At 36.9% G+C, this 24386-nt stretch overlaps 1 protein-coding gene across 1 annotated transcript in view; it reads left to right on the top strand.

Annotated features, from left to right (window-relative positions):
• ADAM23 (ADAM metallopeptidase domain 23) overlaps positions 1–2357 on the top strand; it is a 75946-nt gene extending 73589 nt beyond the window's left edge. Inside the window, exon 24 of the mRNA XM_032234246.1 lies at positions 2113–2357. Within this exon, the coding sequence (XP_032090137.1) occupies positions 2113–2310 (198 nt within the window). The 3' untranslated portion in view covers positions 2311–2357. The remainder of the gene's footprint in view (positions 1–2112) is intronic.
• The last annotated feature ends 22029 nt before the right edge of the window (positions 2358–24386 follow it).

Genomic DNA, 24386 nt, shown 5'->3' with positions numbered 1-24386 from the left:
CTATTCCAGCAGACCTGGGGCTGTTGACCTCATGACCGAGGTCCAGCCCCGATTAGACTGGGTGCATGATGTGGGTTTTTTTTTAATGTATTCTTCCTCTGTTTTTAACTCTTCACTTTTTAAAATTTATTTTCTGTAAGCCGCCCGGAATCCTTCAGGATTGGGCGGCCTATAAATTCATTAAATCAAATCAAATCAAGACATACAATAGAAATATTGTACAGAACCATAATTAACAGAGTTACAGGCAGAACTCAGTTTCACGTACTTATGCAAAGGATTGTCCTCAGTTGAAATACAGCTTTTTATCTGGTAGCTCTCATTCATCCCCTTCCCCTCTGTGGAGCATAGATTGTACTCTTTGGGTGAAACTGCTAACCTAAAGAATAGCAATGTTTCCTTCCCCTCCCTTCCATTCAACCATATCTGTTTCTTGAAACTGCCTGAAACATGTCCCTAATATTTTTCTTGGCAAAGTTTTTCAGAAGTAGTTTGCCATTTCCTTCTTCCTCAGGCTGAGAGAAAACGGCTGGCCCTAGGTCACCCAGCTTATTTTATGCCCAAGACAGGACTAGAACTCATGGTTTCTTAGTTTCTGGTCTGATAGCAACAGCAATAGCAGTTAGACTTATATACCGCTTCATAAGGCTTTCAGCCCTCTCTAAGCGGTTTACAGAGTCAGCACATTGCCCCCAACAACAATCCGGGTCCTCATTTTACCCACCTGGGAAGCATGGAAGGCTGAGTCAACCCTGAGCCGGTGAGATTTGAACAGCCGAACTGCAGAACTGCAGTCAGCTGAAGTAGCCTGCAGTGCTGCATTTAACCACTGCGCCACCTCGGCTCTTAGGTGTAATTAGTAATGAAAGATCTGCAAGAAAACAACCAAAGACCTCTCATTTCAACTCTGAGCTATAAACATCTATCGGTATTTGTGAGATATTACTGTGAGCCGTTGCGACTAGGGCAAGCACGTATGTTTAATTTTTTGCTATTCTTATTACAATAAATTATTTTTGTTTCTTATGTGATTATCTGAATAGTTAATGGGTTATCATTTCACTTAAAACCATATTGAAATGTTACATTTTCTGACATGACAGAATATTTTTTCCTAAAATAATTTATCTTTTTGCTTATGAAAATATACAGTGGTTCTTCAGGCTACGTACAGGCAGTCGAAAGTACACATAAAGCTATGGAACAGTCTTGTTTACCTAGTTTCAGCTGTGATTTCAGAAAAACATGGAGATTCTTTTTTTATTCTAGAATGAAAGCATTTTAACTTATAAGCTATTAATTGCTCATTGCTGGGCGTTTCTATGCTAACTGGGCCACGTGTGTTTCTGAAGGAACACTGGGACAAGTGATATTCTCCTGTGATGATAAGATGACTTTGTGTCTCTGGTAGCATATGCCAAAGACATGTGGAGCATCCAGTGGAGCATTCTCCAAACAGAAGCCCTTATTCTACTCAGTCTCCTCCAAGACACCATTTTAATGATACACTAATGTTGTGGCCCAGCAGGAGCCGTTGGAGCTGCCACCAGACTCCGATAGCGAGGGGCCCTATGAGTCGGCTTTGGAGGATGTGGAGGACCCTGGACAGGGTTCCGACTCCGAGCAGGGCGCAGAGAGGCTGGTTGGCCACCAAGAGGCACCTGAGCCTTGGACCAGCGGGGAGGAGACAAGGGAGTGTGATCCGGACGTCAGCAATGGGGAGGAGGCAAGGGAGTTGTTCCTAGATGCCCGGCACCGGAGAGCTAATAGGCGTAAGGAACAATTACGCAATTACAGGAGGTAATTGCACTCAGCTGGTGGTCATTAGGCTCCTCTCCAGACTATAAAAAGGACTGCTTGTGCACACGCCCCTCTTGCAGAAGTCAACGCAGTAACTAATGTTGGAGAACATTACTGTGAGCTTGGCAGGCTGGATTGCTGCCAAGCCTTATCTGTGTTTATTGCTGCCCAAGTTTGTCTGTGCCGGTTTGCTGCCAAGGACCTGTCTGTCTGTTAATTAAATGCCGTAACTTATCTTTGGCTCGGAGTGTGTGTTGGTGTGCGACGAGGGGGATCAGAACACACTAATATATGCCACCTTTTTTTTTTTAGGTCTGCAGTAATGAAGCCACCTGCATTTGTAACACTACTTGGGCAGGTACAGATTGTAGCATGTTTGATCCTAGAAGGAAAGATGACTCAGAGAAACCAAGTGGACCAAAGGGTTTGTGTGATTTCAGTTCCTTTTACCACCATATCATTTATATTATTAACAGGAACATTTGTAACGAAGCATTTGAAAACTATTAGACTATTATGTATACTTTATTTCTTTGTATACAAGTTTTACACCAATGTTTCAGGAGGTATTTCACAAAAAGCAATGATATGAAAACATTTTGAATTTTGTTATTTTTCTAAAATATAGAAAATATATATTATCATTATTCATTCTAATAATAATTCTACCTATTGGTCTGACAAAATGTCTAACACTTTAAATGTATGAGTATGTTTATATAATAATAAAGATTACATTTAAAAATTTTTAAAAACCCTTTATTAAAATAATGTAATTATAGAAGTAATCTAATATTCTTGGATATTTTCAGAGGTCATTTGTACCACAGTTCTCTGCATATAGAACTTCCGTTGAATTTAGTTGGATTGGAAGTGTATCAGTGGTGGGTTTCAAAAAAATTTGGAGCCTCTTCTGTAGGTGTGGCCTGCTTTCCGGGTCCACTGGTGGAACCTCTTCTAACCGGTTCGGTAGATTTGACGAACCGGTTCTACCGAATAGGTGCGAACTGCTAGGAACCCACCTCTGAAGTGTATATAGGAAATAAACCCCTGGATTGTTTAACATGAACCTAATAAAAGAGTTACAGGATATTAATATATATTTGTAAAAATCAAAGTTACTTATTTTTTTATTTTTGCAACTTAATAGATTTTTTTTAACTGCAGCATGATTATTGATTTAAATATTCTGAATGCAAAAAAAGCCTCTTTAAATCCATTATAGGATCCCTAATACATAATTTAAAAAAATACATTGAGAAAAAAACACTCAAATATGATTGAGTAGCAGTTTTCATTTTTAAATGGGCATCATTTGAATACTTGAATGATTTTGAATTTTATTACTGTATTTTCATGCCCATTCTTACTACCTAAGATTTTAGAAACCATTTAATTCCACCATAAATCCATAAATTAGCAGGCGGGAAGGAATAATAACTATAAGAACACAATCTACTAATAGTTGGGGGCCAGGGTTTCTGAATGGTATTTTATTCTGTATTCATCATTATACAGAAATTAATTCTGATAAATATACTACTTATATGGGGTTTTAGTGCTTTTGATGTGTGTACATTTAAGACTATCCTAATAAAAGAATGGAATGTTACTGGTAGATTGTAAACATATGAAAATTTCAAGAGGACCAAAGCTAATATAAATGCTAGAAATTCATGAAATTATGTAAAACTGATAAGAGATTCATAAATGGTAACAGGACAGAACTAGAAGACCCCTGGGAGTAGCTCTAGAAATAGGTACAAGGGTACCTATTATTAAGACTTTTCCAGTCCTATATTGTGTTATTTTATATCAAAAAAGCTTCAGTAATAAATGATTCATTCTCCCATGTTATGCAATATAAGACCTGATGATCTCAGAGATCCCGTTTCTAGGAAGAGAAGGATTTCATTCTTCAAGATATAAAATCCCCTGAAAATAAGTATTACTAAGGTTGTTCTCCCATGACCATATTTTGACGATCCTTTCTTACTTCTAAAGTAATAAAACCTCTTTGTGGAAAATAGAATTCTAATGGGTTTGAAGGAAAATTTGATTTGGGAAATCTTTTGAAACTCCTTTGGATAAGCCCAGACTTGATAAAAATAAGGAATTTCTAGAATAGGAGACATGAAGAGCAGATGAGAACAGACTGGTATTGAAAGAACATTAAAGCCAGTATACGAAGAAAAGATTTGTGTGATAGAAATAGAAGACATGTTTTTGCCTCCCAATTTTTCTCCAGTTCCTAGTTTTAAAATTTTCTAATTTTGCATTTCATTTAGATAATGCAGACTATAATTTCAATTTGGAAATGAAAACCTCCACAACTAAAAATATTTTCAGTGTTACACTATGACCCCCCAAAAAAGGTTTTCCCTATGCTCTGTAAGTTTTAACATTCTTAAAGTGTAAAACTATTTCAGTTGGCTTCAATAGACTAGGTAAACTAATACAGGTAAGTCCTCAATTTACAACGCTTCAAGAGCCGAGGTGGCGCAGTGGTTAGAGTGCAGTACTGCAGGCCACTTCAGCTGACTGCTATCTGCAGTTCGGCGGTTCAAATCTCACCGGCTCAAGGTTGACTCAGCCTTCCATCCTTCCGAGGTGGGTAAAATGAGGACCCAGACTGTGGGGGGGCGATATGCGGACTCTGTAAACCGCTTAGAGAGGGCTGAAAGCCCTATGAAGCGGTATATAAGTCTAACTGCTATTGCTATTGCTATTGCTATTTAGTAACTGTTAAAAGTTACAAAGCACCGAAAAAGTGACTTATGACTCTTTTTCACACTTACAACTGGTTCAGCATCCCCACAGTCACATGATCAAACTTTGGACACTTGGCAACTGACTTATATTTATGATGGTTGCAGCGTCGCGGAGTCATGTGTTTTGCAACCTTCTGACAAGCAAAGTCAATGGGGAAGCAAAATTCACTTAACAATCGTGCTACTAATTTAACAAGTACAGTGATTCACTTAACAACTGTGGCAAGAAAGGTCCTAACATGGGGCAAAACTCACTTAACTTTCTTGCTTAGCAACGGAAACTTTGGGCTCGATTGTGGTCGTAAGCTGAGGATATCTGTAGCTCTGAGATTTTTATAAAACTTGAAAGTTGAAAATAATTGTCATACGTTGCAAAAGTTACATATTATAACAAAAATTATACAAACCATCTTGTTTTCACTGCATTTGTGTACTTCATTTCTTTCAGTCCTTTTACACATTTCAGGTTCTAAAGTCAGAGAAAAAACTTTGAAATGTAAGATTAAGAGTTAGAACCGCAAGAGATGTTCATACAATCAATATTTAAACAACTTTTCCCAATGAAATAATTTCCAGGTGGATAGGATAATAAATCGCATCGTGAGCTTGAAGCTAGAGAGTCATTGGGAATTTAAAATACAGTTTGGTACTTATTTAGTAAAATAACATAACTGCCCCAGAAAGGCTTCGGTGGAAGGTGTTTTAGCATTGGTGAGATTCTGTGAGATCTGGAGGAAAAACATCATCTGACATCCGGGCAAGACACCCTATATTGCTATTTATCCCACAGAAACAAAAGCACATTTCTCACATTATTTTATTATCTCAAATAAGGATATTCCACACATCAAAAACCCAGAGCTTTCAGAAGGGTATTTTTGAACCTAATTCCTAAATTCTAAACCTGTAAAAAGTTAGGATGAACCTCAGTTGAATATTTACATGTCTTATATTACATCCCATTTTTCCTCTTGAATTCAAATTGCTTTTGATTCATACTCAGTGTAGTCTTATCTTCCAAATTAATATTTATAAGATGTTGCCATAACATAAAGAAAAATAACTCCAACATGCACAACCAACTATCTTTTTTTAAATTCTGGTTAATAGATTAGAATATTTCCCTTCCCTTTTGTTAATCCTAAGTAGTTGCTAGTTGGAATATACCAGTTTTTTATTAGAAAGAGTGCAGAATTGTAAGGCTAGATTGGAAAGGAAATCCATTTTTATGTGGAGTTAAAATTTTAGACACTAGAAACAGTTAAAAGTCTTTTGCATTTATGTGTTTCTAATTGGGAAGGAAAATCCAGTGTCATGGAAGCTGCCAGACTTAGTTTTGAAGAATCAGGATAGATTCACGTTACACCAGCATAAATGAATTTTATGTTGAACATGATATGATTTGGGCCACGTCATTAATAAGTGTATTGGTACATAACCATTAGTGGGTTATGCATGAAATGTTAGGTTTAGTGGATAGGTAGCCATGTGGGATCCTCTGCTTGCCCAGACAAACTAGAGATGAACAGTTTGAATCAACTACTTCATCTGCTGATAGAAAGCTAAAGGAATCCTTCTAGAGAACCATTTGTAATAGTGGCCGATAGCTCAGACTTTGCACAGATTGTTTGCATTGGCCAGGGTTCTAGATTGGACCTCCCAGCGGGGCGCGGTTCACCGACAAATGTGTACTTGACAAAAGCGCGCTGACAAAACTACTGTGAAAAAACCACGAGTTTGAAATCGCGCTGACGAATGAGCGCAGAAGTGAGCCAACAACAGCGCGCCAACAGAAGCGCGCTCTAACCCTAACCCTAACCCTTACCCTTACCCTTACCCTAACCCTTACCTTAACCGTAATTGCGCTTCTGTCGGCGCTCTTTTGTCGACACGCCTTTGACGTCGCGGTTTTATCGCCGCGGTTTTGTCGGGCGCGCTGTTGTCGGACGCACATTTGTCGGGTCACGCACAGATTCATATCCACGTTTCCCCCCCCTCTAATTTTCTATACTTTCTACAGTCCTAAAAATCCTGGAATGATTTGAGTAACATTTTTTCATCTTAAATATTTGCCATATTTAGGGAATGCTTTTTTAAAAAAATGTAAAGACCGTAATCAAAAGTTTTCTTGGCTGTTTGGCTCATTGATCATAATGCAACATACTCCCAATAGTACAGTAGTGTGTTGTTATTTGGTCATAGAATATGTGCTTTTAAACAGTCATCAGTACTGTATTCTCTGGAGCAGTGTTTCTCCACCTTGTAGTCCACACATCTGCCAAGGTTGGGGTTCCACCACAAAACCGCGTTCGACTAAACCGCGCTCGACGAAACCGCGTAGCTGACGTCATCAAGAGGGCAACAACAGCGCGGAGACAGAAGCACGCTGTAAACGCTAAACCTAAAATTAACTCCTAAACCTAAACCTAACCCCCCTAAACCTAATCCTAAACCTAAACCTAATCCTAAACCTAACCCTTAACCTAACCCTAAAGCTAACCCTAAAGCTAACCCTAAAGCTAACCCTTACCTTAAGTTGAATCGGCTTGCTTTCAAAGCGCTATTTAAAGCGCCCTTCTTTCTCCGCGTTGGCTGTTGTTGCCGTGTTGATGAAGTCAGCGATGCGGTTTAATCGGGTGCGGCTTAGTCGAGCGCGGTTTTGACGGGTCACGAAGGTTGGGACCTCTAGCATTTATAATGAAGGCCGATCAAACCAATGTATCCCTCGGTACGTACTGACATGTTTATGGGCTAGTGTTAGTTGAGAGTTGAACAGAATGCCCTTTCTTTCCTCTCTCTCCTTGGATGGTCCTTAGGCTGTGAGCATCACTCATTATTTTCAGCAGGAAGCGGGTGCATATTTTCTATTTAAAGCTAGCCATTTGGTAAGGCCCTGAAAAAGGAGAACTCTAGTTGATTGCATAAACAGAAGAGAAGCACCGTTTCAATGTACATCTTCTGCAGTTAGTCTCTCGGGATAGGGCGGCATACAAATGCAATAAACATTTCAAACATTTCAGTGCGTGCAAATTGCAAAGGGGCTACAAAACTGTATGTCATTGAGTAATTAGGAAAGAAGACCACGAGACTCCATAGGTAGAAATCAAGTGTACTTTTACTAATTATAAATGATTAAAGGCGTAGCAAAGCGAAGACTGATTATTTAGGCGCGAAAGCGATTGATATATAGAATAACCCATTCCCCACCCCTTGGCATCCCAGTTACAGTCCAATCATAATTCTCCTAAGTGTCAGGTGTGAGATAACTTCAAAAGGCATCACTAAGATGGAATGTCGGTGCCGTTAGCCTTGGCGGGAACCTCCTCCGCATGCGTAGTCCGACAGGCAGCAGAACTCCAGAATCTTCCTCCAGCACAATTAGTAAACCCCTCCCAAATACCATGCCCTCCTTCCCCGTTTCAATGGCAGCCAAAGCAGCAGCAAAGCAGAGGCTGACACTGTAGCCAATCCAGGCCCATCATCTTCCTTGTTACAGCTCCACCCACGATTGCATTACAGAACATGGATCAATTTTTAAAATAAATTGCACTTAAATATGCCGAATTATCTCCAGAACTGCTAAAATGCATTTCCTACAAAGCGAGTGACGGAAAAACGGTACATCCTTTTAAGGCGCCATGTGATTTTTTTTCTTTTCAGATCTTTATGTATGTGATGACTTGTCTTTTAAAAAGATCTTCCCTCTTCCCTCTACACAGTGAGCATGGCCACTAACAGGCTTATAGGTGGAGTGGCAGGGACCATTCTGGCCCTGGGGGTGATATTTGGAGGCACAGGGTGGGGAATAGAGTAAGCATATTTATTAGTTTCGGAGTTTGATGTTTTGGTGCCTACTGTGTTAGGTAACTGTACGCATCTGGTCCCCCTGTGTTCTCCAACTAGCTTCGTGTTCTGTGGTGACTGTATTTGTCATGTGATTTGAATATTTGTGTCGTGTGATATGCTCATCATGCAACTGTTTAACTCTCTCCTGTCTGGGATAATGTGGGGCATAAAACAATCGTTTTTCAATTGTGTAGCACCGTAATTAATGCAATTCAATGTTTATGTGTTTTCAACGCTCCAAATTATAAATGAGATTTCAAAAAATTATTATACTTTTTTAAAAAAAATATGTGTAAATCGATCTTAGTGCACTTGATATAATTTGGTTTATTGCCAGAAGCATTCAGAGGAATAGTAAGTAAAAGTATATGATTTAAATAATTCAGAAGCAGAATTGTCCAAATCACTGTTTTCCAATCTTAGCCACTTTAAAATGTCTGGATTCCAGCTCCCAGAATACCTCAGCCAGCATGTCTGAAGTCTAGACACCTTAAAGCAGTGTTTCTCAACCTTGGCGACTTTAAGTCCTGTGGACGGCAACTCCCAGAATGCCCCAGCCAGCTGTGCTGGCTGGGGCATTCTGGGAGTTGACGTCCACAGGACTTAAAGTCGCCAAGGTTGAGAAACACTGCTTTAAAGTGACTACAGTTAAGAAACTCTGAAATCAATGTTTGGCACTGTTGCCCCTTAGCTGAGTAAGGGAGCTCTGTACATGGAAACAGTTTTCTTCATGCAGAGCCAGTGAACATCCAAAGATACACTGGATGTGCATTCTCACCAATGCTGGGAGGACCATGTACGTTTTCTTGGCCTAGCAAGAGGCTATTTCGATGATCATAGGACTCCTCATCTGACCGTATCTGTTGTGTGTGTTGGATCACGGCTATTATGAACATTTATATTAAATGAGATGAATCATTTTGAAATAGTCAACATGGGTATTATTGACACACATATTGATGTGTCAACCATTTACTTGGCCAAAAATAAGTACAACCATTTAGGAACTTTATGGGAACATCATTAGATATTCTTTCGAGCAATATTTGATTTTTTTTTACTTGATTTCCTTCTAAATAATGCATGCTCCTATATATTCTGCCTACTGAACTGTATTTAGGAAATCAAGAAATTATTCTGCTGTTGTTTCTAGAATAGCAGATTTTTTTTTTTAGATAACTGCACATTTTCAATAACACTGCATCCGTCCATCCACCTTGTTCTTCAACCTGATGGTGACATACCTGATGTTAGGAAGATTGAGCTACCAAAGAAAGCAGAGGCAGCTTTAGTGGTGGCTGTAGAGAAAAGGAGAGGATTCTAATTTTTGTTATGAAGATTCATCTAAAATTAGATTTTCTTAAAATCAAAGTTACTTTGTCATTAGTTGCAGTAATACTATCATAACTAATGACTTTACTTTTTTTCATCAGTGTGTGATCTGCCTCCTGTTTTGTTTTAAGAAATGATAAATATATGCATGTTACAGAAAATTCATTATTAATCCAAACTATTACAATTTTTCAGTAAAACTTGATTTAATAACAGTAGCATTGAATTTCTATCTAGCAGCAGCTGAAACATCATTAAATGAGGAAACTATCATTCTTCATCAGGCTGGATATTAAGTTGCTTGTGGAGATCCTTTATTATAGCAATAGCAGTTAGACTTATATACCCCTTCATAGGGCTTTCAGCCCTCTCTAAGCGGTTTACAGAGTCAGCATATCGCCCCCACAGTCTGGGTCCTCATTTCACCCACCTCGGAAGGATGGAAGGCTGAGTCAACCTTGAGCTGGTGAGATTTGAACAGCCGAACTGCAGAACTGCAGTCAGCTGAAGTAGCCTGCAGTACTACATTTAACCACTGCGCCACCTCAGATCATTATAAAGGAAAGAAAAGTAGGATGGCCCTCATTAGAGGAATTGATTTTTCTATATTGCATTAGTCAGAATCTAATAGAAGAGAATGTTTTAACCTAGCAGTCACCCGGCAGATTAAGTCCCTGATTGTCAAAGGGAATTAACTTGCTGCACTAAGGGAATCCAGTTTGGATTAACAAACAATCTGTTATTCTCTAAATTGCCAAAAGCAATCTTCTATATTTGCATGCCACCATTTTCATAAGAAAAGATGTTTGCAAATGTATATCTTGAATTCATTATTAGATATCCATCCTCGTGCTACAAGGTTGACTCAGGTGAAGCTCTTCTATGGGTAGATGGTTTAAAGATGACCTTCAAGCCAAGAATCACACCAGGCATAAGAAATTCCTTGCCAGGAAGGAACATGGAGAATTCCCCATATTGTAAATACAAAGGGCTCTTCGTTTTAATAGCAGGAGACGCTATTTTCAGGCACGCCATCCTTTCTGTTATTTACACATAACAAAACTAGCTATCTCGTAGGGGAGCGAATAAAAAGAGACAGGCATGCTTGTAGGCATTAAGACTGGGATAAAATAAATAATTGCTTCCTGTATAAATAATCACAATTTCCAATAGCACTTACACAAAATCCTGCTTTTTAAAGTTTAAAAACGAACTGTTTTTAAATGTCCATATTAGTTTTAACTATGGGGTTTTTTTAAAAAACAGCGGTAGCACTTGTTCAAAATCATCTCTGATCGTTGTCTTGCTTTTTAAAAGATTATACTGTGAATCTAAGACAAAAGATTAAATTAGATATGTATCATTTTGTTGTGATTGCATTTGAGAAGTAAAATAGTGATGGTGTTCGTTGTTTTAAGGGTCAGCTTTGATGGAAATACTCAAGTATACAATGATTTACAGTGCCACAGGAGACATTTACTTAAGTCACTAAACGAAAGTATTTTTCAGTGTACATGAAATGTAAATAAAATGTGAAAGAATAGATCCAGGACTTATCACTTGATAGGTGATTGGATTTCCAGGTTTTGCATTTATTTTCATGGACCAATTTAGCTATTATTGTTTTTTTGTTATTTTTAGTTGTCTTTGTAATTTTTCCCTGTTTCTCCTGATGCTGATTTTTTTTCTTTTTTTGCTCTTCAAAATTCTTCCAAACTTCATCCAATAATTCAAAAAGTTAGTTGTCCATCAAGTAAAGAAACATACTTTCTGACTCTTTTTTAACTTAAAAATGTTTGAATACTGCAAAATTGTAAGATATCTGTGGCTTTATAAATGTTTAGATAAGTTTAAACTGAAGTCCAAAGTTTCATTAGTACGAAGTATTCTAGGGAAGTGTTAGTTTGTATATGGGAGCATGATAGATAATTCATCTATCTTTAAAAAAAAAGTCTTCATGTAGTTTTTAAATAACTTTGGCCCATTTGAAAATGTTTCTTTCATATAACTTAAATAGCTCATTTGTTTTAAATTGTTTTACTACCTTTCCCTGGATGTGAATGAATTAAGTGGTTGGTTCTGATCTCTTTCTTCCCATCATCCTTTGTCACAGGTCCTAGTGCCACAAATCTTATAATAGGTTCCATCGCTGGTGCCATCCTGGTAGCAGCTATTGTCCTTGGGGGGACAGGATGGGGCTTTAAGTAAGCAATGCCGCATGTTTTTTTTTTCAGTGGCTATAGCACTTCTTCCTGCTTACATCACTAGATTTTGAGTTCCTGCTACAAGGTCTCCAGTCGCGGTTTACTTTAAAAAAAAAAAAGAATCCATATTTTGTAAAAGACCAAGTATCTTTTTAAAGAAATCTCAGAAATGTCACCTGGATGTAAAGTTGCAATATAGAGCATCTAATAGAGACCCCCCCCAACATAGTCTGAAAGCAGTGGGTGGGTTTCAAAAATTGTTCGAACCTTCTCTGTGGGTGTGGCCTCCTTTGTGGGAGTGGCTTGCCGCCCATGTGACCGGATGGGAGTGGCTTGCCGCCCATGTGACCGGATATGAAGATGCTGACGACACTTGTCAGAACCACCTTAAATGACCTCACACACAGCACTGGCATGCATAAGAATATGATGGAAACTTGTTTTTTAAAAGGCATCTTTGGTTTGCATTAAAACAACTTCGACACACGCAATGTTCTGATTGCACCACAAACGCAGGAGTCATCCTTACCTTTCACAGAGGCACTGAGTTTTATAAATATGAGCTTGATAGTGTAGAATAATCCTATCCAAGGACCAGTGGTGGGTTTCAAAATTTTTTGGAAGCTCTTCTGTAGGTGTGGCCTGCTTTCCGGGTCCACTGGTGGAACCTCTTCTAACCGGTTTGGTAGATTTGACGAACCGGTTCTACCGAATAGGTGCGAACTGGTAGGAACCCACCTCTGTCTGAAAGGCATCTTTGTAATGCAGCAAATTACGGCATCTGACTCCTTGGATAGTATTGGAGATCTTCAACCTAAGAAGCTTGTGAAATTGACGTGGACATGACCAGTGCAAAAACGTCGCTCTAAGAAGAGTAGTTAGTTACAAAATGCTACTTTGAGGGCTTCAGGGGGGCCCAGGAAGCCTGAATGCAAAACAGTTCAATTCCCAAATGTCAAAATTAATACCGTATTACATTCCAAGAACGCAATAAATAATTCATTTTTGCAAAAGGAAAACTGATAAGGTCAGTGAAAATATGTAATTTAAACCCAAGTAGTATGAAACTGAAATTTGAACCAAATCGCAAAACTAATATTTTCATCTCGGGAGAGCATAGTTTAAATCAAGCAGTATAATCGATAGACAGCCTTCCTCTTGGCAGAAACCCCAATCTGTAAAATGTGTAAAATCTTTTGCATATACAGACAAACTCATACTCATTTCATAACCTCATTTGTCCCTCTGTACCTTGACTGGAACTATTTTGCAATGAGTTATTTCAGCATTTACGTACGTATTTTAAGAATAATTTGATTTATACAGCTGATGCCTCTATACCACACTTTAGTAGCTTTGTGTATACCTAAAGGTAAACATATAATGATTTTGACTCCTTGAATTGGCAGTGGGGAAAAAAATAGAATTTTGAAAAATATCTAACAAAATAACAGCATGGCCCAACATAAAATGCAATTTAAAAAAAGACAACCTGATCCGTACAAGTCCAAGTGACTTTCCCAAGAATCTGAATTTGAAACTAAGAAGGAAATGTTTGCAAGTTCATGGCTGTCTCATTTTTTCTCCTTAAGCTAAATAAATAAGATAGGACTTTTGTATCTCCATATAAAATACTACACATACGTTGTAATATAGTTCCTTGTGTAGGTGTGGGTCACCCATGGCCCAGTTCATAACAGGGCATGCAGAGCCACGCTGAACCACACAGGAGAAAACAAACTCCTAAAACTCCATAACATCCTGATAGTTCATAACATAACATCCTGAGATGTGCCCTACCAATGACGCCCAGGATTTGACCATATATAGACAGAACTTCCCTGAGCAGTAGATTAGAAATTGTACTTTTACAGGCTGTTTTTAACCACATGCTATTGCTCCTCCTGCCTTTGTCCTATCTCAATAAAAGGGGCTCTCAGACCCCCAATCTAGGGCGCTCCATCCCGAGAAAGATCGTGTCCATTGCACACATATAGATACCGAAAGAGGACATACATTTTTGGGGGGGTTGATAGGGTGACGTTTAAGATTTCTTTCTAGGGTAGAATGCTTCATGAGAATGGTTCGGCAAAATCTTAATAGTAAACAGTTGCTTTAATGCAATTGCCCTATGTAAGAGTTAGTAAATGGGCCTAGGAAACCTTCATCCTCTAGTCATGTGGAAGCAGCTTTTATAATTTATCTTCACCATTAGGGCATGGGGGAGGGGGAGGGGGGAGATAGAAAAAGTCAAGATGGCAACACACCTCAAAAATCTGCCCCCCCCATCCCATGGACACACTGCACCCAGTTCCTTATGAGAGTTTTTTTTTTTGTTTAATTTGTTAAACAAAAGAATGTATCATGGGAAAGTTAAAAGGAAGTATTTCTCTGATATCATTTGATATAAATTATAAAACAAAAATAAGGTGTATTTTTATATAAAACTAAATAAACACAAATCTTACTAATTTTGCAATTAGTGTAGTTTATATATTATTTGGACATATGAAATATGCTTACTAATAACATGTCCTGCTTTTAATTCTGTTCAGACCATTGAGATAATAATTTACTTCTTAATGTCAGGAATTCTACTGCCTTTCAGAGGGAATTGAAGTAAGGACATTAGTCCACTTCACATTATTCTCCCCACATAAAAAGCAAATGCTTGTAGCTAGAGACTTGTTATTACCTCTGTAGCACAAACATAGTGTAATTAATTTCCTTTATAAGTCATGCACCAGAAATTATCATTAACCAAAATCAATACAGTAAGCACTAATTATTAGAACTGTGATACCGAGTATGGAAATTCCTACTGTAATGAGTAGTACTCATATCATTCAATGATACAAACTAATTATAAAAAAGCTCTATTCTATGCAGAGATGGGAAACCAATCTTTCAAATGTTCTTGAGCTAAAGTTCTCAACAGTCTTCACTACTCGCCACACTGATTGGAATTACTAGAAGTTGTAGTTATTGATTTGATTCACACACTTGTTTAATCCATAGTTTCTTGAATAACCTGAATTGGTTGGATTCATGCAATGTCCTCAGTTATAGATAAAGGATATTGTGTTTTATGATCTCAAGATTATGTCACCAAAATTCAGTACGACATTTGACAAATTTTAAGAACATGTTTGTTTGTTTTTGTTTTACAAAATAAAGCTTTTGATGAGGAAGAGGAGGGGAAGGGCTCAAGAAAAAAAATAGTTTAATGTCTAAGAAAAATGCCTCTTCTTCCAGATCTTTATATGTGACCATATCTTACATTCAAAGAACTCAACTCAAATAGAACTTTGCATCTTGTGTGACATTTGAATATACATTATATGAAATATTATGAATTGATATCTCTGTATGGATAGTCATGCAGTGTAAACATCTTAATAGTTCTCTTGCTTTTTTATAGAAAACTATTTTATTCTGTAGCAGAACCTCAAATATGATGGCCTCGCCTAGCTCTCAGCTTGAAGTGCATGTTTCTTTGGGGTAAATTTTTTTTGGGTGGGGAAGGTAGATTTTCTCACTAGAATCTAGATAGGTCTTCTCATATGTTGCTGCTGCATTTCGTATGTACGAGAGTCTTAAGAGAACTAAGAATATTTATGTTATCTGCTAATGATATTACTGTATGCAACAACATCCAATTCTATAATCTAAGATTATATTTTAAGTTTAGAAAAGCAAAATATAGGTCTTCAAATGTCAAATGGAAAGCACACTTAAGGAATAATTCTATAGAAACAGCTAAATGTTTTAGTATGGCATCATAATACCTATCTGAGAATGTTCTTTTCTGAGTATTCTTAGTCTGGATCATGACTAAAACCCTTCATCCAGCCGAACATTTCTGTCCCCTTATCCTCACTACATCCTCTGAGGTGCAGGAGACCCTTCCACTTTGTGAAAAAACACCGAGATCTGCAGCAAAAGGAGAAAATGGATGAGATTCGTGAGAATAGCTTGAGGGGGAAGAAGAGGGGGAAGGACAGTCCCTAATGAGAAATGTGACTTTTAATTCATGCACTTCTGGATCCAACTCATATTCCTATTATAATACTATATTGTCTAATTAAAATTCTTCTCAGTACTTATGTGATAGTTGCTAACTTTCTTCAGATGCATGAAAAGTTGAATTCAAATATTTTTGGGGTAAACATTTTGTAAAGATTCCTCAGTGAAGATACTAGATTTCTATATGATGTGGTGTGTCTAAAAATATGAATTCTTATTTTCACAAATCTTGTGAAAGCTACATACGTGAATAAACCTAATGCTTGCTTAGAATCAGTGTTATAATAGGGAATAAAACAATATTAGTGTTGTTTTATAGGGCTGCTGAACTCTGAATTAAGATTGATCTTTCCCTCCTTGTTTGTATCCCAGCTTGTTCTGGGATGTTCTAAGCACAAACATGTATCCATGATACAAACGAATTTTAATTAAAATATCTAATTCATAGTATACACTATTATGTTCATTTGACTGTGATGGGTGATTATAGGAATTGAATAAATAAATAATTGTATTGATGTGCATGATAAACTGATACATTTTAAAGCCATTTATTTCTTAAAAGACACAGAGGTGACTGGATGGATGGATGGATACAAAGCAAGTTTTTTATTATGTTTTGTTAAAAGTTTATTGTATGGCTGGAATTAAATTATTTTCTTGTTTGGCATAAAAAAAGGAGTTGCCTGCTGTTAGGTAGGATTGCAAAATCTGTTTTTGCATACTGTTCCTCCATACCAGAGACTGCCAATTTCTTGTTATTCGTCCCAGCCTATTGCCAAAAAACTAGAATGATATATTGTCATTCTTTTTTCCCAATCAAAATTGTATCCTTTTAGTCCTTATTCTGAATTATTCTGAAAGGACCTTTAGATCTATGACACAAATTACTTTCTAATTTTGAAGAGCATTTGCTTCATTCCTACCATAGCCATTCTTTGCCTTCTTTATGGAAGGGTTGTTTTTAATTACAATATCAAAGATTTATATTTTCATATTTTGATCTGGTCCAAGTATGTTTCATATTTTGCTTCGAGTTTCAACTTTTTGGTGTTCATGGAATATTGATCAAATTCTGCCTTTGAAACCACATATTATAAGATTATTCTAATAAAGTTGGTATAGCAAAATTATCTAGCAAGACATTGTAAGTAAACATAGTTCTGGTAGGTTACTTACTACAAGCATATCTTAATTAGTTGTAATAAAATAAAAACAGTTTTTAGGAGGGCTGAAATCACATTAATAAACTATCCAAGAATGTTTAAAGAATTGCTGGCCATGTGCAAATTTCATTTATAGTCGATAGAGTTTGAAGGTTTGAAGGTTGAAGGTTTATTAACATTTATAGGCCGCCCTTTTCCCTGAGGGGACTCAGGGCGGCTTACATAAGATCAGGGGAGGGAAATACATACAATAACATAGAGAGTTGATATAGTCATGTTCTTCTTGTATTGATCGAACATAAATAGTAAAACTTTAAAATGAGTATTGTAACAATCTTTGCATATATTTTATGAAATCTGAACTCATGCAGTACATTTCTCTTCTTCCAAAATGCACAGCTTTGTCTGGCATTTTTTTCCTATTTGGGAGAGGAGATTTTATTTCATGTGAGATCAGTTACAAACTATTTAAAAGACTGCTAGATAAGGTAGTTGATGCTGGGGTTTTCAGTAGAGGTGGCAAGGATAATGGCTTAAAAAGTAAATACACCTGCATGAACATAGAGATATAAATTCATGTTAATGGTATGCTTCATATTGTTATTATTTCCTAGAGTGGGATTTTATCAGACCAGTAATTGAAGTAGAGTACCACCCTATGCATACTTAATTGAGGAAAAAACTGATGGAAATAAACAAGATTTAATTCTGATTAAATGTGGAAGAATTGTGGGTTGGAATAGCCTTGCCGTCTATATTTAGTGCACAAAGTGTAGAATTCACAAATTCAAATTAAATATGGTAATTTCCATAAGGCTAGTTTTCACATGAAAACAGTAGATGAGGGATGATGCTATGGTAGGGAAAGAACCCAAAATATGACCAATTTTTCCATGTATGGTTGCATATCATATACACCGTCAAATGCATAACTTTTAAAATTGTTTTTAAGACACACTGTCACTCTAATTGACATTAGACTGTAAGATTAACTGTACTATATAGTTATAAATCTATAGAAAATTGTAGGTTTGGGCATTATTTTTAATCTTTTCTCGTGCATCATTAAAATACTTTGGGGTATGAAAACATAGCGAAGGCGTAGTGTTCAAATCTCCATTTTCATAAAGTCCACAGAGAGAACCATTTTTGTTAGTGTTCTGTGATGTCTTTGAGGTCAAAAAAAAAAAGTCATTGCGGCTTAAGATTTTGTAAACAAGATGCAAGAAATATCCAGTGTTGCAACATGAGAATAGAAGTAAAATAACTGGCCATAGGATGAATACTGTACACCATGAAGGTTCACCGACAAATGCGCACTCGACAAAAGCGTGCTGACAAAACCGTGGTGAGAAAACCGTGAGGTTGAAATTGCGCCGATGAATGGGCACAGAAGCGCACCGACAACAGCGCGCCAACAAAAGCGCGCCTTCAACAAACAACTAATAACAACCTAATAACCCTAACCCTAATCCTAACTCTAATCCTAACCCTAACCCTAAACCTAACCCTGAACCTAACCCTGAACCTAAGCCTAAGCCTAACTCTTACTTTAACTTAAATCGCGGTTTTGTGGGCGCGGTTTTGTGGGCGCGTTGTTGTGGGCGCGTTTATGACGTCATGGTTTTCTCACCGCTGTTTTGTTGGCGCGCATTTGTCGTGCGCGCATTTGTCGAGTCACACACTATGAAAAGTACCAAATTTGTACAGTTGAAACAGCCACCTACTTCTCATATCAGCAATTGTGATGATTAATGTTTTGGGATAGTTATATCAGATCTGCCAATACTTCATGGCATAAGTATTACCGTATTATACTAGAACATTCACTCACTGCGATGCGGTATATATTTGGAGATATATGGCATATACAAAAGCCAATGCAAATATTGTTATAACAGAGCTGTAGGTGTAAACTGCATGTTTCGAATATATACTACAGGGGTATATAGTACAAGTTTGTTCTTGTTAAAGTTTGTTCTTTTGGCAATCATCTACACTTTACTAGCAAAGCAAGTACTAGCAATAAAAACAGCAAAACCTTTTTAATTTGAGCATGCAGTGGAAGAACTAAAGGCTTTTGTGTTTCATAAAGTTAGGGAATTTGTGAAATCCTGTTCTATGTGTTACTGCAGTGGTTCCCAAACTTGGCAACTTTAAGACTTGTGGACTTCAACTCCCAGAATTCTCCAGCTGGCTGGAGAATTCTGGGAGTTGAAGTCCACAAGTCTTAAAGTTGCCAAGTTTGGGAACCATTGTGTTACTGCATGATAAGGTGGTGGTGGAGCAGTGCACACGCAGAGTGTAAAGACTAAATGCATGAATCCCTTGCTTGATGCCCCACATAAAGCCAGATTATGGGGAAGTTGCATCCATTTTTTTGTGTTGCCTTGTCATGCCTGGCTGTTTATTTATATAGCACATTTATATAAGACAAGAGAGTGGATGTTTATACCGAAAGTTTTTTTCCTGTGCTAATGGACACTAACGCAATTTCAGTCATGCAATTAACACCTCTCGGTGTCAATTCTGCTTTAAGAGCCGTTTCTGTACGAAGACAAAAGTGTATGTTGCACATTGCAGTTATGGGCTGACACAAAAAAAACACCATGCATTGCAGTCCATTGGATATGTTCAGCAGAGTTCTTCTCAAGGACGTGTCCTTGATACTGTGCAAAATGGTACGCAGGATTAAATTATCATCTTCATTTTTTTAAAAATCGCTCTGAGAACTCTGCTCCGAAATCTTTTAAAGGTAAAACTTTTTCAAGGTTACATCTGGGAAGTCTGGATGTGAGCCCATACTCCAATGTGACGATTATTGACGCCGTTTCCATATGTCTCACTGGTTTATTTCTTATTCCCTGTCTCTTTCATTGGAAGAAATGTAAAAAAGAGAAGATACGATCCAAGTCAACAAGGCATTTAAGGAATTCGCTGGAAGAATGCGGCTGTGCGTAAACGTGGACTCTGGCTTATGGAGGCTCTTTGAAGCAGCTGGCTCTTCCTGCAGAAGAAGCATCCCAGGCATTGTCAAGCGGAAGCATTTATGAAAGGGCTGAAGGAAAAAAAACCTGTACTTTGCTGGAGATTTCAATTCAAGGACTTCCTCCACTCATCTCTCTCTTCTTTTGGGGATGTTAGGGACAAAACGAACTTCGGGGGAAGGAACTATTTTCGCCTATTTTTTGTTCTAAACAAAAATGGAGCAAACCAAGCGCAATAAGTAGACTCTTTCAAACTATTTAAATAGGTAAAGAATTTCTTAATAATTTTGAGTTCGCATGATCTTTTAATATTAATGGCAGACTCCAGTGGCATGATAATTTCTGAAACGGTGAACTGCATGGCATAAACACAGCAAACAAGCTAGCCAAGAGGGCCTCAAATAAAAAACTATTTACCAAGAACGTGACAGAACGAAACACGGAAGAGCTGGTTCTAGGTTTTACCTATGAAAGAGAGGATAACTCCTTAATTCTACCTAATATAGGTGGTATTCTTTATTTTGTGCATTTATTGCTTTTGGGCAAGCCTCTTTGAGGAATGGCAGACCATGCTACATTGAAATATATATTTTTAAAAAAGGCTTTGGGGGGGAAGTCTTATCAAACTCCATCCTTACACATTTTTAAAATGTTTCGTTCCATACGTAATCTTAAGCTGTACACGATCTTAAAATGTTGCTCCTATTTAATTTCGGGGTAGCACTTTATATTTTAAGAGGTTTGCAGGGAAATTCCACAAATAAAGAGGTATGCTTTTTAAATATGTATGCTTGAAACCAAAAAAAAGAAAAAAATGTCCATCCAAAACCAATATGTGTAAATGAATATGTATACAATGATTTCTTCTTCTTCTTCAAATGCATTATTTGCATCCATGCAGATATTTTGTATATATTGTAAGAAGCTGACACCCTCTCAAATTAATCACAGAAGTGCCAAGCTTATATCTTTTTCGTTTTGCCATGTTGTTTTCCTTTCTTAGTCTCATATTGTAGGACAGGAAAGAAACGTAAATAAGCCTTAAATACTGAGAGCTTTTAACAGGTTAAGGCGTTCGGTGTATTGTTTTATAAAGCCCAGCCTCCCCTCACCCTCAGGACTCCATTCATTTTTTTTAAAAGTGCATAAATAGCACCCAGATATCCATGCATTTTTTTGAAATTATTTCTGTAGTAATTATTTTTCAAAGCATAGCTTTGAACCTTCCTATTAGGCTACATGTGGTTACTGTTATGGAGGTCTGAAATAGAGAAAAACAATGAGAATATTGCCATGTGCATAACCAGATAACATTGAATCCTGCTTAGACATCGAAGTGGCATTCATGAAACAATAATTTAGCCTCTTCCCTTCTCCCAAACATCCAAGCTCTGCCATAATCACAGCTTTCCGTCACTTCTCCAATTAGCAAATGTGAAAAGCTTTAATGGCAAATTCCAGTAACTCCCAAAGTGTAGTGGAAATAAAGCTTGCTTGTATGGATGCACCTCTGCCGGCCAACCGCAAGTTAATATTATGCCAATATACAAGGCAGCATCCCATTCTAGTTTTATTAGCACTGATGCTGCAGCTGCGGTCATACTTAAGACTTTTCTATGCCTATGTGCCGTGCTAATTAAGCAATTCATGGTCATTGAAGCAGCCATAAGATAACAAACATATTGTTATCCTTTATTACAGTTGCTATGATATCAGAGCAGTGTAAACTGAACCTGCAATCCTATCCAAAACTCCAAATGCTTGATCATTCATTGCAATGGAAGACTGCTTTGGAATAAGCTTTAAGTGCATAATGAAAAAGCAACTTGCTTAAAAGCATTTTTCCCAGTCACAGGTATTTGGGCATGGGATATTTATAATTTGGTTAATCATATAGAAATCATTTCAATCTCTATATAAATGTTTATTCTTTTAAGATATATTACCCATTGTGAATTAGCATTTTAAAAAAGCAAAGCGAAGCAAAATCTGATACTTTTCAAGTTACGTTTGGATTTATTTTTTGATTTCCCTGGGTCCCTTAATACTATACCAATGTTTTAGGATGCCTTTCATCAAGCTTTATTGACAATTGTGTGAAATCATAGTGGTTTGGCATGACAATCATTTTAAATTCCGTTTGAGTTAACTCAGGGGTGGGCAACCTGTGGTCCTTGAGCCAACTGTAGCACCTGGATTTGTATTTATTTGCTTATTTATTTACACCCAGAACTATTAGAGATTATGCTGTTGAAATTCAGTGAAAATAAGAAAATGATTCCTCATTTTTTTTAAATGGGAAATGTAAGAAATAAAGAGTACGAACTGTTTACCATACCTAAATAAGAAAAATACTCTTCCTGAAACTCCAGCTCCCATTACTAATGTGACTTATTGTGCTTATATAATGCATCATTGGCCACAAAATATTAAGCACTTCCATTTAGCAGGTTGCTGTCTTTACATAAACCTTGCAATGGATTGAAGTTACTGTTCTACAGTGAGTGAAAAAAGCACTGGGAAAAGTCTGGAATGCTATTATATTGATATTTAAAGTTAATACTCTCCAAAGTCAGCAATGAATTTTACCTTTTCTTCCTGACCTGAAAAAAGCAAATTGGAATAGATTCTACATGTGATGTGCTCAAATCCTCCCTTTTCCAATATAAAACGACCCTATTGAATATTTTATGTAATGCCACTTTGTGTTTAAGTATATTGGAAATTGAAATAAATAGGTGCTAAGTGAGGGTTTTGTTTTGGGAGATGTGGTAACCACAGTGGACAACGCCATTCAATATGGCTACAAAAACCAGTCTGTTATATTCAGTAAAATCTTTACATAATTCACAAAACATTGTAATGTGCGATGTGATTTTTTTTTTTTAAATCAGACCACACTGGTCCCAAAATTGTGTACATATGCTAAAGAGTTGGGGTAACTTTTTGTTACACTAACAATTTCATAAGAAATATAATTTCTTTTCTAAATTTCTCCTCTGCTGTTTGGTTCTGTATAGATGCATTTAAATACACAGATTATGTATAGACTATAAATGACCACACAACCACAAAGCTCACACAAATGAATTGTCACGTTTTCAGTGGTCCTAGCCTTACATCATCAAACCTGCTAAGGTCTATACTTATTTTATAAGCATTCATTTACAATATTTTGTAAAGAATACATGCAATTTAGGTTTTTTTTTTAACACAATATCATTGTAATGGTGTTCAACACAATAAAAAAAAACCCATTTCAACCGTTATATTTTTGTTTCATTGATAGGATTCAACTCGACAGGAAATGTATGGAAATTTTATATTGCTTATATTGATATGCTGCATGATCCCACTGAATTCAACCAATTCTCAGAGAGGAAAGCTCCACTACGCAAATTAACAAGAATATATTCTAGGTGCATGTTAAAATAAATTACATAGGACTGGAGTTGTACAAGATTTTCTTTACTATGCAATGATAGGTATTGCACAAACTTAAAATTCAAAGACAAATGTCTGAGGAACTTTACAAAATACTTGAATTATTTTTGATCTAAAAAAAACTATCAGTCATTTTCTAATCATTGTTGCTTTCATTATTAATATTCATCTAAAATAGTGATTATTTTTAAGGTGCACAATTTAACAAATTTATTTTGTCTGAAGCTAATATTCATACCTTGTTGGCGGCAGATGAATGGGAATTCAGTTATTGTTTTGCATCTTAGTAAATTAGTATTAAAGACGTCATAAACATGGAAATCGGCTTTTGCGTTTTTCTTTCCTGTGCTGTTAGTAGATTAAATTTCACATCAGACCTAATTTCCAAGAAAATGAAGGCTGTTTGCTATTTTTTTTTATAGAACATTGGGAAAACAGTTACCAAGTTCACTTTTGTTGCAGATGCTAATCTCCCTTGTTAGCAAACTTGTAATGTTAGATGTTCTTGTGACTGAGGAAAAATCAACATTATGAATGTGCAGTTCAACATTTATTTATTTATTTATTTATTTATTATTTATTTATTAGACATATTAGACATATACCGCTTCATAGGGCTTTCAGCCCTCTCTAAGCGGTTTACAGATTTTTAGCAAATTGAGTCAGCAAATTGCCCCCACAGTCTGGGTCCTCATTTCACCCACCTCGGAAGGATGGAAGGCTGAGTCAACCTTGAGCCGGTGAGATTTGAACCGCCGAACTGCAGATAACAGTCAGCTGAAGTGGCCTGCAGTACTGCACCCTAACCAC

The sequence above is a fragment of the Thamnophis elegans genome, chromosome 1 (assembly GCF_009769535.1).
Source record: "Thamnophis elegans isolate rThaEle1 chromosome 1, rThaEle1.pri, whole genome shotgun sequence".
NCBI classification, from domain to species: Eukaryota; Metazoa; Chordata; class Lepidosauria; order Squamata; family Colubridae; genus Thamnophis; species Thamnophis elegans.
This window is presented reverse-complemented; position numbering and strand designations above follow the sequence as displayed.